Source organism: Dendropsophus ebraccatus, chromosome 14 (genome assembly GCF_027789765.1).
Source record: "Dendropsophus ebraccatus isolate aDenEbr1 chromosome 14, aDenEbr1.pat, whole genome shotgun sequence".
NCBI classification, from domain to species: Eukaryota; Metazoa; Chordata; class Amphibia; order Anura; family Hylidae; genus Dendropsophus; species Dendropsophus ebraccatus.
The window spans coordinates 39641936-39660920 of record NC_091467.1 but is presented as its reverse complement, the minus strand read 5'-3'; the positions used below and the strand labels follow the sequence as shown (position 1 = coordinate 39660920).

The window sequence follows — 18985 nt, the reverse complement described above, 5'->3', positions numbered from 1 at the left end:
CAGATAAAGCAAGTCAGGGATTTGTTTAAACAAGCTGTCTCAGAAGAGAGCGGAGGGGAGAGGAGGGTGAGCCGGAGAGAAGAGATTTGTATTTTCAGCAGAAAGCAGCATCTGAGAAGTGGGAGAAAGACTGAATACAAAATAACAAGCATGGCAGGAATTTATAGTCTCATCATGGGCAGCAACATATAAAAAAGTAGGTTTGAGCAGAATACTTCTATTAACAGGATGCTTTTACCTATCCTGGTGATTCTGAGATTATTTTTACAAGACATTCTACTTTATAATACTGATAAATTTAATTCAATACTTAGGCTATGTTCACACTAAGTAAAAGTATGGCCGTTGTTGCCATTGGCAACAATGGCCGTACCTTTTGCAGTGTTGAACATTGCCTACATATGCACATCGTATACGCTCCGGCCGGGATCCCGTGCGGCGCCGTAAATAACTGACATGTCAGTTTTCTGCGGCCACAATTCAATGAATTGCGGCCATAGGAAACCCTGTCAGTTCACACAATGAAGCAAGCGGCTCCAGCAGCTTGCTTCTTTGTGTGCTTTGGGAGGTTCTGATGCGGGCGCGTGCTAATGCGCCTGCATCAGAACACTGCAACCGGAAATATCACTTAAGTACCGATCACGGAACGGGCGGTCTCTTACCCGTGTAAACATAGCCTTATAGTGTATCTTTATGAAAGCCCATAAAATTATATGAAAATATGGGAAAATTACATTTTTTTTATATTTCTGCTTGTCAGGGAAATAGTTATGCCACATAAATTATATGTTACATAATTTAAGCAATACTTTATGTTGACAGCATTTGTTAAAATTGCTTTGAATTTTTTAAGACAATAGAAAGCAATTTCAAAATCAAAAATCAGATTTTCTTTCTAGAGACTAGATCAGTTTTCCCAAGTGTATTTGGGGGAACTGTATGTAAAGAAGTCCCACAAGTCACCCTATTTCAAAAACTGCACCCAAGAACTGTTCATTATCATATCCAGAAAGTTTTTCTTAACCTTTTAGGTGAATCACAGAAATAAAAGCGAAGTATGTGAGTAAATTAAAAATCTCGATTTTCTTTGAAGAAATTCAATTGTCATAAAATATCTTTCATAAAAGAAAACCTATTAATGGTGCGTTCACACCTACAGGATCTGCAGCTGATTTTCTGCAGCAGATTTCATTTAAATAACTGAACACAGCATCAAATCTGCTGCAGATCTGCTGCAGATCCTGTAGGTGTGAATGCACCCTAACAGAGAGATTGCACCACTATATTTATTGCCCTATTTCTGCAGTTTATAGAAATTTCCCATATGTAGCCAAGTTGCACTACCTGACTTAACCACAAGCCTCATTCCAGCCAAAAGCCATTTGGCCCTCCATTCCTCCGGAGTCTTGCCATGCGCCACATGGTATTTTATGTTCACATGTGGGGTATTTCGGTACTCGGGGGGGGGGGGAGTGCTTTAACAAACTTAGTATTTTTTTTTCTTTTTTAACCCCTTGTCAAGGCTAGACCAATGTTTTAGTGTAAAAATAACATTTTTATTTTTCACGTCACATTCTTCAACATATGTGCCAGTCACCTATGTGGCCCACATGCTCACTGCACCTCTTGTTACATTTCTTGTGGAGTATAGTTTCCAGAATAGGGTCACTTTTGGTGAGTTTACACTGTCTTGGCAACTCTGGAGCTTTCTAAATGTGGCCCATGAAATTCATTCAAGCCAAATCCAGCCTCTAAAAGCCAGATGGTGTCTTTTCCTTTGGCAGCTTGTCTTGTGCCCTCAAGGCACTTTATGTCCACATGTGGGGTATTTATGTGTTCAGGGAGAGTTGCTCTACAGAATTAGTTTGTTTTCTCTTAACCCCTTGTAAAAGTGAAATTTTTTACCCTCTGTGACATGTCAATGGCTGTAACAATATGAAACGTGTCAGTAGCTCGATGAGTAAAGCTACATTAAAAATTAGCACACCATTGTTTTTCTTGTAAAATTCTCTGTGTTTGATGTGTCATACAGCCCTCTTTCCATTGAAAAAAGATAAGTTGCAGATGGCCGCCATGGGCGTCACCCAGCCTCAAATGTTTTCCCCCTCCCATGTACTAATATACCACAAACTGTAGGGTGATATTGGCATTCACTTCCATTTTATCATTGTGTATCCATACTTATGGCCCAACCTATATATATATATACACAGTACAATGATATCCTATAGAGATAGAAAGAGGTTCGGTATCAGAGGTAGAGAGAACTAGAATAGAGCCTCTGTCTTTGTTGACTAGACATGAGCAAGCACTACTCGATCGAGTAGTTATTCGATATTACTCTGCCCACCTGCACTGCACCCATCCCCGCAAGGTAGGGGGGTCACTTAACTCCCTTTCTTGCTGGTATGGGTGCAGTGTAAAATCAGTCTAGCCCCCAAGGGGTTAAGTGTGTATGCAAAATCGTTAACCCCCTGAAGGCCACATTGTTTGGTAAGGCACCCAAAAGGTTAAGGGGAATACAATGCATCTTCACTTAACCCTTAAGGCTTACTAGTGGAAGCCGTCTGATAGACAGAATCCATTACTAAGCTGGGACCTAATGTTAGTCAGTATAAAATGGCTAACACTAACCCTCCTCCTCCCCCCCCCCCCCATTATTACCTTAGTACCCACCACACGAAGGGTACTGGGAAGAGCCAAGTGCCAGTAGTCCTGGAGCGTCAAAATTGGCATCAGACCAATTCATTCAGCATGGACCAATCAGCATGGACCAATCAGGAGGTGAGAATCACAGAGCTGTGCAGAAGTACAATGACAGAAATCTCTCTATACAGCAGTGTAAATTCCTGAGTGTAAGTGCAGGCACATTATAGCAGGAATGGAGAGGATGGGAAACACAAGGTTTGATGGAGACTGCAGGGAGTATGAAGAAATGAGCAGGGCAGATGTGGGCACATAAATGTAGCACTCTCTGTCCAGGGAGAGAGGGGTTACAGCTATGGAGAGATTACCTCCACAGTCCTTCCTCTGATGCAAGCCCCAGCCTGAAGTGGATGCTATAATTTGGAAGGTGAGGGAGACTTCCTGGATCAGAGTACAGGGTACTGTAGACCTGTTGTGCACACAATGCCCCCCCCCCCACTCACCCTCCCACCCAGTACAAGGAGCTCTTAAACCAAAGCAATGCTCCTAAACCAAGTCACAATTTTGAAGAAATGTGAGCTTTTCTTCCAAAATGCTCTTAATCCAAGTTACTCTTAAACAAAGGTACTACTGCACTTGATGAAATTAGATGTCCTGTAGAGTACCAGTCAATGTCATAAAGTTTTTTTTGTTGAACAGAATTTTTATTCCACATTCTTCTGACGTGTTTCCTATGGGTTCATCAGGGAATAGTGGACGGAAGAAGATTCACAGTTAAAATATCTAAGAAAAACAAAGATGCTAGTAAGATCGGTGAACTAATTTGGTTGAAGGGTGAGCAGGCAGATTAACCCCTTAAGGTCAAAGCCAATCTTCATTTTTGCACTTTAGCTTTTTCCATTTTATGTCCATAGCGCTTGCATTTTTTATATGAGCACTTATTTTTTGCGAAACCAATTGTACTTTGCAATGACAGGCATTATTTTTACATAAAATATGCTGCAAAACTGGAAAAAAAATCATTTGCGCTGTCAAATTGAAAAAAAAATGAATTTGTTTTGATTTCGGGGAGTTTTGCATTTACGCCGTTCGCCCTATGGTAAAACTGACTTATTATGCATGTTCCTCAACTTGTTACGATTACAATGATGTAACATGTATAACTTTTATATTATGTGATGGCTTTTAAAAAATTCAAACCATTGTTAACAAATATATGTTCCTTAAAATCGCTCTATTCCCAGGCTTATAGCGCTTTTATCCTTTGGTCTATGGGGCTGTGTGGGGTGTCATTTTTTGCGCCATGATGAGTTCTTTCTATCGGTACCTTGATTGCGCATATAAGACTTTTTGATCGCTTTTTATTACATTTTTTCAGGATTTGATGCGACCAAAAATGCGCAATTTTGCACTTATTTATTAATTTATATTTATAAAATGGGAAAGGGGGGTGATTTGGACTTTTATTAGGGGAGGGTATTTTTTATCAATAAAAACACTTTTTTACTTTTTTCTTTTACATAAACTAGAAGTCCCCCTGGGGGACTTGTATTTACACAGCACTGATCTCTCATAGAGATCAATGCTGTGTATACACACTGCAAAGATCGATTACATCGGTCATAGATTGCTTTGGCCTACTGCAGGCCACAACAATCTATTGCCGAGCCGGGATCAGCGTCACTGCGACGCTGAGGCCCGGCATGGGCAGAAGAAAGGATCTCCCCCCCCCCCCCCCCCGCGATCGCATCGCGGGGGGGAGATCCGTCCCACTAGACACCAGGGAAGTGAGGTCTGAAGCCCTTCAATGCAGCTGTCAGGTTTGACAGCTGTATTGAAGTGCTTAATTAGTCGGCGCGGCATCGGGACCCGCGCAGGCTAATAGAGGCACTGCCCAGCTGCAGATTGCGGGACCCCGCTCTCAACACCCCCCGCGGCAACATGACGTACCAGGTACGTCATGGGTCGCTAAGGGGTTAAGCTAGTCGAGAAAACCGTCCTCATATATGCACCCGACGCTAGTGAATGGAGATACCATTTATTTCCTATAGAAATGCAGAGATCTCTTCTAAGCTGTGTAAAAAGACGTTTTTGCCCCAAGGTGCTAGGAATGAAACTAAGAACAGTTAAGGTTTAACTCCTACCTCTTAAAGGGACAGAGAAAAAACATCTTTTGCACTCCATTGTAAGACATGGGGGCGATTTTTTTGGCTATGTGCTAGGAATGAAATTTAGTGTGGATTGGATGAGATGCACCTTGGGCACCTTGGATCAGCATTAGTATCTCTTAAAGTAATACCTTCTATTGATGATGCAAGAAGAGGCTGTGGTATGATGCTGCAGTCAGGTGTATTCTTGATATATTTTATAGACTGTGGAGAGTAATGGCATTCAGGTATAGGTCAGGCCATTTAGATAGATAACAATAATTAGTTCTAGGAGTGCTTACTAGATATTAGGATAAGGGTTATGCAGCGTTCAGTGACGTCCAGGGACAGCGCAGGTATGGGTCTTCTCACTGGGAACCTGAGGCACCTTTAAAAGGTTGGAGGCGACGTTGCTGTTGTGCAAGGGCAGCTCCAGGGGATGGCCTGTGAAGTTCGCCTGTCTGGTACACCATTGATGCCAGAAAAGTCCAGAAAAATGGCGGCAGGAGCGTCACCTGGTGCACATGTCTAGTATGCTCCTTGCGGCCAGGGGAATGCGGAGGTGTGGCGGTGGGAGCGATGTGATGTCACCTGGCATGTTTAGGTGGCCCTACCTTCTAATGCTCATAACTTTGGTTTGCAGTTCTGGCAAAAATAAAAAGATTTGAAGGACAGTCAGTTGGTTGTGGTTAATGATATATCTGTAAGGCTAGCTTCCAAACAAAAATAAAAAATTAAATATGAAGGTTGCTGCTCATCATGTAAGTGCTATGTTTTGTGTTAGGTGTTCTAATGACCTCTGGTGGAGAAATAGAAAACTTTTGAAAATATGATATGTGTCAATAATATATATGAGGGATAGAGATGAAGGTGTGGTAGGAAACATAATGGGGAGATATGTACAATTAGGAAGGCTAGTGTTTGGGCTAAGTATAGACATAATGTCTTAAGAGATATAGCAATTGGACGTTGAAGCCAGAGGGTTTGAGTGTTTTTACGGAGCAGCAGGTTGTCAATGTCTCCTACCCTGATGTCGGATTTAAGGACATTTAATGATTTTGAAAGTTTGGATTGTTTGGATGTAGGTACCTGTGATGTGGGTATTAAGCCAGGTGCTTTATTGTGTCACTGGAGGGATGTAATGGCTGTTTGTTAATTGATCCCATAGGTTATGTCTTCTTCTGTATTTGATTAGAGCTCTGGGAGGGACCAAGCTTGCTGTGGTATCATATGTTTGTAAGATGCACCAATATTTTTCAATGATGCGTAGAACTTGTGGGGTCGCATTGTCGTAAGTTCCGATGATCCTGGCTTCCGCCTTAGTTCCTGTGTTCTCTTTACTTTTGGGTATCAGGAGCTCCTGGCAGGGCTTGTTTCTGGCAAATTTGTAAGCCTTCTTTAGTACTTTGTTCAGATAGCCCCTGTCTCGGAACCTCTGGCGGAGGAGATATGCCTCCTGTTTGAAGGTCTCCTCTGTGGTGCAGTTCCTATGGATCTTGAGCTACTGTCCCTTCGGAAGCTCCAGGGATGATGACTCATTTTAGCAGACTGTTACCAGCAGTTGGTTGCTGTAGTTCTATGATGATATCCAAAAAGCAGATTTTGGAGCTATTGATTTCTGAGATAAACTTTAGGCATTTTCATTGAAGGCAGGGCAGTTTCTAGGTCTTTTTGGCAACAGGGCGACTCTTGATAAAAGCGCCACCCCCCCACCCCCCTCCCCGGACCTTCAGTCCTGGGGAAGGAAGGGGGCTATTATCAAGATTTGGGTTCATAGGAAGAAGCAGTGTGTGTATTACGGAATAGAGCAGTTCCGCCCCCCCGTTACAAATAATGTTCTCCTGAATAGAAAAACATCATTCAGTGACTCACAGGTGACGTCTTCCTTGATCTGAGGCGTCACTTTCCTTTTCCTCTCCTTCTGGCCCAGGCCTTCATGATGATTTCTTGCAGTTAGAATTCATCTCTTCAGAACCTGCCAGACAAACATCTCAGGCTTTGCACTTTTTCAGCAACTTTCTTCCCTTTTTCCACTTATAGGGTCTCAAAATGTAATAATTGTGCTGTTTGGTGCAGTAAAGTCAGTAGGTATGAGTTACTTGTATGCTGTGCCCTTATATAGTAATAATGTCACCCTGCACTCACCCCATATAGTAGTAATGCCCCCCCTGCACTCCCTCCATATGTCCCCCTGCACTTCCTATATAGTAATAATGTCCCTCTGCATTGTCCTCATATAGTAATTGTGTCCCCCTGCATTGTTCCCATATAGTAGTAATGTCCCCCTGCATTGTTCCCATATAGTAGTAATGTCCCCCTGCATTGTCCCCATATAGTAATAATGTCCCCCTGCATTGTCCCCATATAGTAGTAATGTCCCCCAGCATTTTCCCCATATAGTAGTAATGTCCCCTTGCATTGTTTCCATATAGTAGTAATGTCTCCCTGCACTCACCCCATATAGTAGTAATGTGCCCCTGCACTCACCCCATATAGTAGTAGTAATGTCCCCCTGCATTGTTTCCATATAGTAGTAATGTCTCCCTGCACTCACCCCATATAGTAGTAATGTCCCCCTGCACTCACCCCATATAGTAGTAATGTCCCCCAGCAATGCCCCATATAGTAGTAATGTCCCCCTGCACTCACCCCATATAGTAGTAATGTCCCCCTGCATTGTCCCCATATAGTAGTAATGTCCCCTGCATTGTCCCCATATAGTAGTAATGTCCCCCTGCATTGTCCCCATATAGTACTAATGTCCCCCTGCAATGCCCCATTTAGTAGTAATGTCCCCCTGCATTGTCCCCATATAGTAGTAACGTCCCCCCTCCTCCGGTACTGTAGTGAGTGGCAATGCGTACATACTAAGTATTGCCACTTACTTTTCAAAGTTTTGAGCGGCTGAGCGGGCGGCCGGCAGCAGTGTGCAGTGCAGAAAGGGAACTTCAGCTGCGTGGCCGCGCACCGCGCAGCTTGAAGGGAACACTGGCTGAGATGGGGCCCAGCATTACGGCGAGGGGGAAGATAACGCCGCCACCTCCAGGACCACAGATTCTGCCACCTGACATGGCAGAAGCGGCCCTGGAGATGAGGAGTGAGATCCAGATGGAGAGGTGGGAGGGAAGGGGGAGATCCAGGAGGAGGGGGCGCCGCCGGGGGGAGGGGGTCCATTGTACCGCCCTCAGGGAAGGGGGGTGGGCAGGATTGGTGAGCGGGAATGCCGATGATGCCGTGGGTCTGGGTGGTGGCCCGGCCCGCCCGGTTATAGAAACGGCCCTGATTGAGGGTAGCATAAATTCTTTGAAGATGACAGGGGTGCTAGTCCAGATGAGGAGAACATCCTTTATGTAACGCCCCCAGAAGAAGATGTGTTCCTGATATTTCTTGCATGAGTCTGCGAAGAGGATAGAGACATCCCACTAGCCCAGGAACAGGGCTGTGCCCCTTAGGTGGTGGTAAAAGCGTCTGTTGTAGAGGAAATTGTTGTGTGTTAGTATAATCTGCAGGATTTCCTTGATGAAGATGTAATGATCGCCCAGATAAGCACTTCTGGTGTTGGGGAAATGTCTTGTGTCACCTAGCCCATGTTCAGGTACGATAGAGCAATATAGAGCTTCGACATTGGTTCTGCACAGGTTAACTGTTTGATCTACCGAGTTTTGCTAACAGGTCCATTGTGTCTGTTATATGGGACATGAGATTTGTGATGAGGGGTTGTAATATCTTGTTAATGTAAATACTGGGGTTTTGTTTTAAGTTGTTTTTCTAAATTATTTATTTAGCCTATTAGTAACCAGCCTAATAATACCAGCAACCACCCAGTCCAGGAGAACCAATTTTGGCTCTCCATTACTACTGATAGCCAGCTCTTCCCAGTACCTCTGGTGTGGTGGGTGCTGGGGTAATAATGGGGGGGGTTAGTGTTAACCACAACACAATTGTGGAGTGGCAGGGAGTGGAGGAGTGCTGCCAGGCAGCCCACTTGATGAGAAGAGCACTAATTAAATGAAGCACTTTGCTTCGTTTAGATGAACAATTCTCTCATCTCTACTTGATATTTAAAGCGGCACTATGAGCAGTTCTGCTGAGAGAACCCGCTGATATGCCACAAAAGCCCTTTACCTTAGTAGCAGATTGCTGTTACAAACGCTCTTCTGCCCCTCTCCATTCTTTATGAATTCGCTAAATGCCCCTATGCAAATAGGGGGCTTAAGAGCATTTCGGGGCATCGCCTGGGTCCGGGAGCACTAGTGTGTCCCGCCCAGTCCGCCCCCATCTGTACTGCCCCCTCCCCTCCAGTCCAGTTCACCCAGCAAGCATCCCCCGTCCCGCTCAGCCATACCCTCTCCCATATCGGTGGTATGACAGCCGATCAGGACCCCAGGACAGTAGGGTGCTCACTGCCACAGTTTGCAAGTGGCAGGAGTGTGATCAGCGCTAGGAGCCTGGGTTGAGCTTGATGGTAAAGCTCAGCTCAGGCTCCCAGCGCCAATCGCGTTCTTGCTATTTGCAAACTATAGCAGTGAGCAGCCTACTGTCCTGGGCTCCTAATCGGCATTTAAGCGCCAGAAGAGCGTCCCCCACACTGTCCCACCAGCTCAGCCTGGGGCAGTGTGGGGATGCAAACTGTGGCAATGAGCACCCTACTGTCCTGGGGTCCTGATCGGCTGTCATACCACCGGCATTGGGAGAAGGTGGGCTGAGCGGGACGGGGGGATGCTGGCTGTGCTAGCTGGACTGGAGGGGAGGGGGCTGTACAGATGGAGGAGGACTGGGCGGGACGGGGGATGCTTGCTGGGTGAACTGGAATGGAGAGGGGGCGGTAAAGATGGGGGCAGACTGATTGGGACACACTGGTGCTCCCGGACCCAGCCGACGCCCCAAATGCTCTTAAGCCCACTATTTGCATAGGGGCAATTAGCGAATTTATAAAGAATATAGAGGGGCAGAAGACCGTTTCTTTCCTTCCTCCCTTCCACGCCGGCCTCCATAGCCGTTCTGGCTAGAGGCCTGAGACTTTTGGTGTCCATAGCTACCATTGGGGCTTTGCGAACACATTAGTGTGACCTCTGGAAGGTAAGCTTTTTTTAAGGAGAAGTTCTGCAAATAATTTTATTAAGGTATTATATTGTTCCCCAAAAGTTATACAAATCACCAACATACACTTATTAAGGGAAATACACATAGTGCAAGTGCTTTTATCCCTGCACTTACTACTGCATCAAGGCTTCACTTCCTAGATAAAAATGGACTTCTCCTTTAAGGATGGTCTTCAACCTTTGGATTTCCTGCAGAGTTGTAATGCTACATACTTTTTTAGGCTGTAAAACCTATAGAATTGTTTGACCTATATATATTGTAATGTTGTGTAATACATTTGTAATAAACGTAGCATCCTAGGTCGATGCTGTAGGGAACATGTCATATATTGATATCCATGTGTCTTTCCTTTTTCTACAGGTGGGTAATCTAGGTCTTCTTTTCATGCTGCTATTTTTCATTTTTGCTGCCTTGGGAGTTGAACTGTTTGGTGACTTGGGTAAGTGTGCAGAAAAATTATAAATATATTATGAATGAGGAATGAAAACAATTTTAACCTGCTACTGGTATTTATTCCCAGAATGCAATGAATCTCACCCATGTGAAGGTCTTGGGAGACATGCCACATTTAGAAACTTTGGAATGGCCTTTTTAACGCTCTTCCGTGTATCTACCGGCGATAATTGGAATGGGATTATGAAGGTAAATTGGCAGCTAATTTGTGTGAAATTTTAGCTAAATAAAGGCAACCAATATATTTAGGAACCACCTAAGTGTTATTTAACCCCTTAAGGACTGGGACATTTTTCATTTTAGCATTTTTTTTCCCTTCTCACATTTTAAGAGCCACAGTACTTACATTTTTTGATCTATAGAGGCTTGTTTTGTGTGGTACCAATTTTACTTTGTAATGACACTCATTTTGCCATAAAGTATACTAAAAAAGTTTAAAAAAAAGGAATATTCGTGCGGTAAAATTGAATATAAACCCCTGCAATTTAGTTGTTTTTGTGCTGATAAATTGATGTTAGCAGTATTTTTTGTTCAGGATTACAGAGATACCCAATTTGTATATATTTTATGTTTAAAAAACATGTTATCATTTTGGTAAAGATAGGACATGTTGATCACTTTTTATTCAATTTTACCTTAAATGTGATGTGACAAAAACAACATATTTGGGGCGTTTTTCTTTTTTTTGTTGTTGTTTTTTTTTTATGCCATTTACCATGCTGGTTCAATCACATTATTTTTAATTCAGGCATATACATAGTTAATAACAGTGAATAAGATTGAAATCAAACAAGAGTCCATCAAGTTAAACCTACCAAAACCCTACTGTGCTGACCCAGAGGAAGGCAAAAACCCTTATAAGGCAGAGGACAATTGCCCATCACAGGGAGAAAATTAAAGTCAAAATAAAAGTTACATAATCTCACTGCTCTTACAGTAAAGAATCCACGTCTGTGCTGATGGTGAAACCTTCTCTCCTAGATGTCACATTGTCTTGGTTAAAGACCTAGGAGTTGAAAGATCATCAGAAAGATCTCTGTACGTTTCATTTATATATTTGTACATTGTGATCAAATCGCCACAAAGACGCCTTTTTTTCTAAACTAAATAGCCCCAATCTTGACAACCTGTTTTGGTATTGTAACCCACCCATTCCCTTAATGACTTTGGTCACCCTACTCTGCACCCACTCCAGTTCAGCCATGTCATTTTTGTATACTGGTGCCTAAAACTGTACACAGTATTCCATATGTGGTCTGACTAGTGATTAATAAAGAGGCAAAACTATGTTCTCATCTTTAGTATCTATGCCTCTTTTGATGCATCCCATTATTTTATTAGCTTTGTCAGCCACTTCCTGGCACTGATCACTAAACTTCAGTTTACTGTTCACAAATACTGCCAGGTCTTTTTTCGAAGCAGTTTTACCCAGTGTTTTATTATTTAGCACATAATTGTACTTATTATTTCCACAGCCCAAAGGCATAACCTTACATTTATCCACCTTAAACTTCATTTGCCATTTATCTGCCTAAGCCTCCAGCTTCTCCAAATCTCTTTGTAATATCCTTCTTCTGTGGTGATTACTTTACCTAGTTTAGTGTCATCTGCAAAAATGGAGATTCTCTGTAGCCCCTCTACAAGGTCATTAATAAATGTATTAAAAAGAATTGGACACATTACTGACCCCTGCGGTACCCCACTAGTAACTGAGACCCAATCTGAGTATGTTTCATTAATGATCACCTTCTGTTTCCTATCACTTAGCCAGTTACTTACACATTTGCATATCTTTTCCCCTAGTCCCAGCATAATCATTTTATGGACCAACCTAACATGGGGAATAGTATTAAATGCCTTTGAAAAGTCTAGATACAAAATGTCCACAGCCTCCCCCAGGTCCAGTCTAAGACCGGGTTCACACGCTGTGACAGGGGCCGTCCTGTGACCGGCTGTTCTGTGAAGTTCATCCCGGCTGGTACTGCAGTACCGGAAGGATGACCTTTATTTTACACCCGCATTCCAATTACCCAATTACCCATTACTCATAGCCACACTTAACAGTGTCTGCAGCCGAAAAGTTTTTTGTGCAGCCGCATGGAATCCCAGCTGGAGTGTATACAGTGTCACCCCTAGTCATGTCATGTGTTAAAGGATTTTCCTCTGTGAATACAGTAGAGAAGAATGTATTTAGTAGAGTGACCTTTTCCTCATTCCCCTCCACCATTACTATTGAGGGGACCAACATTCTCAGTTTTAAGTCTCTTATATAAATAAAACTTATTATGCAGTGGTCACTATTACCTAGGTGACCTAGGTGTATTCTGTCTGGCCCATTGGTTAAAATTGGGTCCAGAAGTTCCCCCCCTATTGGTTCCTGTATTAGTTATGAAAGGTAATTGTCTTTTAATATTTCCAAAAACCTGCATCCTTTTCTCAAGATGCAGGTTTCTACTATCCAGTTTCTATTGGGGTAGTTAAAGTCCCCCATAATAATGACTTCACTCTGCTTCGCTGCCTCATTTATTTGTCTTAAAAGGAGATTTCACATGCGACAGCACCAAAATACCAAATATGTTTTTTTTTTAATTTGATTTTTAAAATAATTTTTTTATACATACTTCTGTAGTCCCTCTAGGTTACTTATAAAAGCAATACCCTTGTTGCTCATAGAAGTCAGTATATTACACTGCATTGATCCATGATATTGAATTTCCATGATACAGGCTTTCGACCACAATTAAATGGAGGGTCACCACTAGGCTCTCATCCACGGTTATAAGGAGGGTAAGCACTAGACCCTCACCCATACTTTTTCAGGGGCAGCACTGATTGGCTGAAGAGGGGAGCCGGGAATTTCAAACGGCTCCCCTTCAGCCAATCAGTGCTACCTTGCATTGATTGGCTGAAGAGATGAGCCGAGAATTTCAAACGGCTCCCCTTCAGCCAATCAGTGCTAAAGAGGAGCACTGATTGGCTGAAGAGGAGCCGTTTGAAATTCCCGGCTCATCTCTTCAGCCAATCAGTGCGCTGAAGAGGGGAGCCGGGGATCTCGAAGACCTGCTGCGCGGAGCAGGTAATGTATGCTCTTGGCCGCGGCAGTGGGGGCGATCGGAGTGGCGGTGGGGGCGATCGGAGCGGCGGCGGGGGGCGATCGGAGCGGCGGCGGGTGGGGGTGTCGATCAGAGCGGTGGCGGCGGGGGTGTCGATCGGAGCGGCGGCGGGGGTGTCGATCGGAGCGGCGGCGGGGGTGTCGATCAGAGCGGCGGCGGGGGTGGCGATCGAGCCGGCGCAGAAAGGGTGCGAGGGGGGGCGGGCGTCTGGACTATCGCGCGACGACTGTTTACACGGAACGATCGGCGAATTTTTTGCGATCGGTGAACAACAATTTATGAACATGTTAAAAGATCAAAATGAAAGATTTTTCAATCGTTCGTTTACATGTACGATTATCGTTCGAATTTAATCGTTATCGCGAAAATCCGCCCGATAATCGTTTCGTGTAAACGTAGCATAAGGCACACTCTCCATTCACTAATCCCATTAAAGTGCCCAGTGAGTGAATAATATGGACTGTCTTCTCTGGTCCCAGTGAATTCCTATAGGCACCCAATTACTTGGTAAACTGAACAGTTGGTTAAAAGCTACAGAAAAAATCACCCACAATCAGCCCTCCTATCTTATCCTCTCTGTCCCTAAATCGCTCTGTTAGTCTCTCCTTACACTGCTCTAACTGCCTGCTGCAATCCTGCTTTCTTCTCCACACAGCTGACTGGCCACCTCCGCTAACAAACCACCTTAGGGGGTGGGGGGATGGATAGGGGGCTTGAAAGTGTTTAAAAGCTTTTAAAAGTATTTTTTTAAGCTCCCCTTATTCAAAATTCAAACCCTTTCCTATTCTCAAAAAAAAATACATATTTGGCATTGCTGTGTGTGAAATTGTCTAAACTATTAAATACAATCTAATAATATCACGTTCCTGATCCAGCAGGGTCAAGTTGCATATCGTTTTAATCGTATCAACTCGAGGAACATATATAACATGTCATTACCATAGAGCGAACGGCGTAAAAACAAAGCAAAACAAAATAAAAAGAATTGCGTTTTTTTTTTTTTTCAATTTTACCGCACATGTAATTTTTTTCTGGTTTCACTGCGTATTTTATGCAAAAATTAAGTCTGCTATTGCAAAGTAATTTTACTTTGCAATGGCATACTTAATTTTTGCATTTAGTGGTGCAAAAAAATAAGTGCTCATGTGGGTCTGTAGGGGAAAAAATACAAGTGCTTTGGCCTTTTAAACACGAGGAGGAAAAAACGAAAATAAGAGGTTAATACTGCTTCCCTGATTTCCCAGTTGCATTCCAGAGGTATCGGCATCATTTTCTAAAGATGTCATTATGGACTTGGTTACCTCCAAGTGGTCGAATTTAGGTTTCCAGGAAACAAGCATTTTTTCTCATTGACTTTAATGGGGTTCGATATTCGATCAAATAGTCAAGTATTTCAAACTTTTGAATATTTCACTACTCACTCATCTCTAATAAGGTATAATAAAAGGTGCAAGTAAAAAGTATAACTTGTCCTGTAAAACATAAGCCCTCATAAAGTACTCATACAGTCAGTGTAAAATAAAACCATACTGAGTTACATTTGATCATAGTACTTTATTAGATTATAAATATGGTTGCATTTTATTCTATTTTATCTTTTTACTGTAATTTGATTGGTTAATAAATAACCAGAAGTACATGTTTTAGATGACGATGATGATGATTATTAGTAGTAGTAGTAATATTTAATGGTTATTGTATTATATTTTCATGTAAGGTATCTGTAGATCTACACAGTTTTCAGTTTTCTAGGTGTAAAAACCATACATTCCAAGACATTTCCAATCTCCAGTCAGAGAATGTTAGTGTAGACAATTGCTAAAATAAGTCACAAAATAGAAAAACCTGTTTATTATACTAATGTAAAAGATAACATAAATAAAATTTCTGGCCTTAGGACACACTGCGTGACTGCAATGAGGAATCTACCTGCTACAACACTGTCATCTCTCCAATCTACTTTGTCTCCTTTGTGCTGACAGCACAGTTTGTCTTAGTCAATGTGGTGATTGCCGTACTCATGAAACACCTAGAAGAAAGCAACAAAGAAGCTAAAGAAGAGGCTGAACTTGAGGCTGAAATGGAATTGGAGTTTCAAATTCAGAACATTCAAAGTCCAGATAACGATAATTTTCTGTGGGCTGGAAGAGACCTCAGCTACACCCAGGATAGTCCTTATGGATACATAAATTCTGTAAAAGATAAGGTTGACTCTCAGTCATTAGTCCATCCCATGGTAAGAATGCATGCAATTTCCTGTAGGAATAATGGCAGAACTGAGATGAAGTTGTGGTTAATAAATAATGTATGGCATGTTTTCTTTATAAGATCCATTAGGACTCTGCTGTATTAGGCAGCTGAGCAAGGTGTATAACCGAACATGTTCTGTCTATAAGCAGAGTGCATCTCCCTTAATATTGGAATAAATCGTTACTGCAAGCAAGTTCTTGTTGGCTGCCAGGAATTTCTCTATTCCTTTTGTCCACAAGTAGCCTGACATTATGTTGGACCTTACCATCGGATAACATATTCCAGATAACAAATCTTGCAAATTAATTTCTGCTGCATTTATATCCAGTAGTAATTTTAAGGCATAGATGAATCTGCCAAAAACACAAACATTTGCATTTCTTACATGCAGATTTTTAAAAAGCATAGCTGCGTTTTTAACCTTTCCATGGGAAATCTGCATCACAATCCACATGTAAGATATGCAGAAATGTCTGTGGCTTAACATAATCCTCCGAATCTGGGCTAAATATAAATGAAGCAAACATTAAAGGGGTAGTTCACCAGTGGCCGTTATCCAAAAATCTGCCTTGTGTGAAACCAGCATCATTGTGGTTTTGAACACATCATTTCTACAACATGCCTTCACCTGACTCAATAATAGGGTGCTTGAGCACTAGAAGTGACTGGGACAGCATGAAGCCATAAAGAAAAACTAATTTGTCAAGAAGGAGATCGCGGGGGTCCGACCTCTGTACCCCCCCCCCCCCCCCGGCAATCTCCATATCAGCCCACGGCTCCTTTGTTTTTAAATAAAGCTTCGAGTATGGCACGTGACCCGTGGCTCTATTCATTTCTATGGAGCCATTGGAAGGAGGCGAGTGCTGTACTCGTCTCTCTCCAGCGGCTCTGTAGAGAATGAATGGAGCCCCAGGTCACATGCTGATATGAAGATCGCTGGGAGGGAGGGGACAAAGGTCGTACCCTCCACAATCTCTTACTTGTCCCCTATCTTGTGGCTAGGGGACAAATTAGTTTTTCTTGGAATACCCCTTTAACATGAATCTAATTGGCAAACCAATTGCCAATAAGAGCCCAATTGATCTTCTCCTATGTTTAATGATAAAAATAATTCCAGGCCCTGACAAATTTATTTTGAGGGTATGTTCACACTGAGTAAATAAGGCGGAACTTTCCACCACGGAATCCCGCCTGTCTCAGTGTGTCATAACTTGTATATGGGAGGGCACACGCTCCTCCGCTGCCGCTGCTCTCCACTCGAAGAAGTGACATGTCACTTCTTTGAGCAGAGAGCAGTGGCAGTGGAGTAGTGCGGGCTGTCCCATAAACAGCCCATGGCACACTGAGAAAGGCAGGATTTCACGGTGGAAAGTTCTGCCGCGGAATTCTGCCAGATTTACTTAGTGTGAGCATACCCTAATAAAGCAAATGTTATTGGTAAAGACTAATTAATCTTCTTCATTTTCTTAATGTTACATTGCAAGTGCACTTTTGCATAAACAGACGATGGAAGTTAGAAAGTTGATACCTTAAATGGCCTCTTTAGTATAACTTACAGCTTTTTTCTTGTTTTGTCTTGTTTTACAGGAAAGACATATGTTTGATACTATATCATTACTAATCCAGGGATCTTTAGAGGGTGAAATGAAACTTATGGACAATCTTTCTGGTTCAGTATGCCATCACTATGCTTTGTCTCCATATGACAAAGGCTCATCTGAAAAGCAGGTCAGTTTCAGCAATGGAAGGCTTTCTAACTACAACAGTACATTGTACTATCACCTTCATAATGTCATAAAAATAATAGTCTTCCTCCTATTGTATCTTCAAACGAACCCTTAAACAACAGCTACATGATGTACTCTTTCAAATAAATCATGTACAGCGGAAAACATAATTTCATGCAGTCAAAGATTTTAAAAAATAATAATTTTTTAGTAACCAGAACAGAAGAAAGAACTTTTAAGACATACTCAAAAATATTTTTTAGGTGTCAGCAAAGATGAGCACCACAGGTAGCAAAAAGTAGTTAAAGAGAAAGTAATGTTATATATTTTTATGTATTATCGCAACAGGTTCCAAGGGTATATGAATATTAGAATAGATAATAGAATATGAGAATAGATGAGAATAGATGTATGAAGAATAAAACACTGGTGTAAAAGTTTGTAATAGAACAAGTTTATAAAAATAGAGAACATGGCATAATTGGAGAATTGCACTTTAATTAGGCTGCGTTCACACTTCACATTTCAGTCAGTATATGTATATTTCAGTCAGTATATTTCAGTCAGTATTGCAACCAAAACCAGGAGTGGATTAAAAACACAGAAAGGATCTGTTCACACAATGTTGAAATTGAGTGGATGGGCGCCATTTAATGGCAAATATTTGCTGTTATTTTAGAACAACGGATGTTATATTGAAATAATGGCCGTTATTTACTGTTATATGGCGGCCATCCACTCAATTTCACCATTGTGTGAACAGATCCTTTCTGTGTTTTTAATCCACTCCTGGTTTTGGTTGCAATACTGAATGAAATATACTGACTGAAATATACGTAGTGTGAACGCAGCCTAATGGTGCATTTACACAGACAGATTTATCTGACAGATTTTGGAAGCCAAAGCCAGAAACAGACTATAAACGGATCAGGTCATAAAGGAAAGACTGGGATCTATCCTCTTTTCAAATCCATTCCAGGCTTTGGCTTCCAAAATCTGTCAGATAAATCTCTCTGTGTAAACGCACCCTAAGTCCTGAAATATATACTTGTATACTCCCAGTACTTTCACTTGATGGACATCATACAATTAACCCACAATTGTGCCACATAGCAGCTGAAGTTAAGTTGTATAATTGGGGATACTTATGATGCGTTTACACGTAACGATAATTGGCCCGATCGTACGATTAACGATGTCGGAGTAACGTTTTTTTTTCATAACGAGCAGCGTTTAGACTGCACGATACATCGTACGGAAAATTCGTTTTGCGATCGTTTTGCGAACGCTTAAGCCTATCTCACACAATGGTTAAATCGGCGAACGACTGTTCACACGGAACGATTTGCGGATTTTTTGCGAACGACAATTTGATGTATCGTTCGTCGTTTGATCGTTCGCTGCGTTTACACGTACGATTATCGTTCGAATTCGATCGTTATCGCGCAAATTCGTACCATAATCGTTACGTGTAAACGCACCATACGCTTATAAAGGCATTAAGGAATAATATGTACTTTACCCATAAGCTAGCTGCTGTATCTTT

General features: G+C 42.2%; 1 protein-coding gene across 1 annotated transcript in view; it reads left to right on the top strand.

The window, feature by feature from the left end:
• The window catches only part of CACNA1G (calcium voltage-gated channel subunit alpha1 G), a 359907-nt gene that overhangs the window by 255944 nt on the left and 84978 nt on the right, over positions 1–18985 (top strand). Inside the window, exons 29-32 of the mRNA XM_069953244.1 lie at positions 10257–10335; positions 10417–10538; positions 15360–15698; positions 17300–17440. Of these exons, the coding sequence (XP_069809345.1) occupies positions 10257–10335; positions 10417–10538; positions 15360–15698; positions 17300–17440 (681 nt within the window). The remainder of the gene's footprint in view (positions 1–10256; positions 10336–10416; positions 10539–15359; positions 15699–17299; positions 17441–18985) is intronic.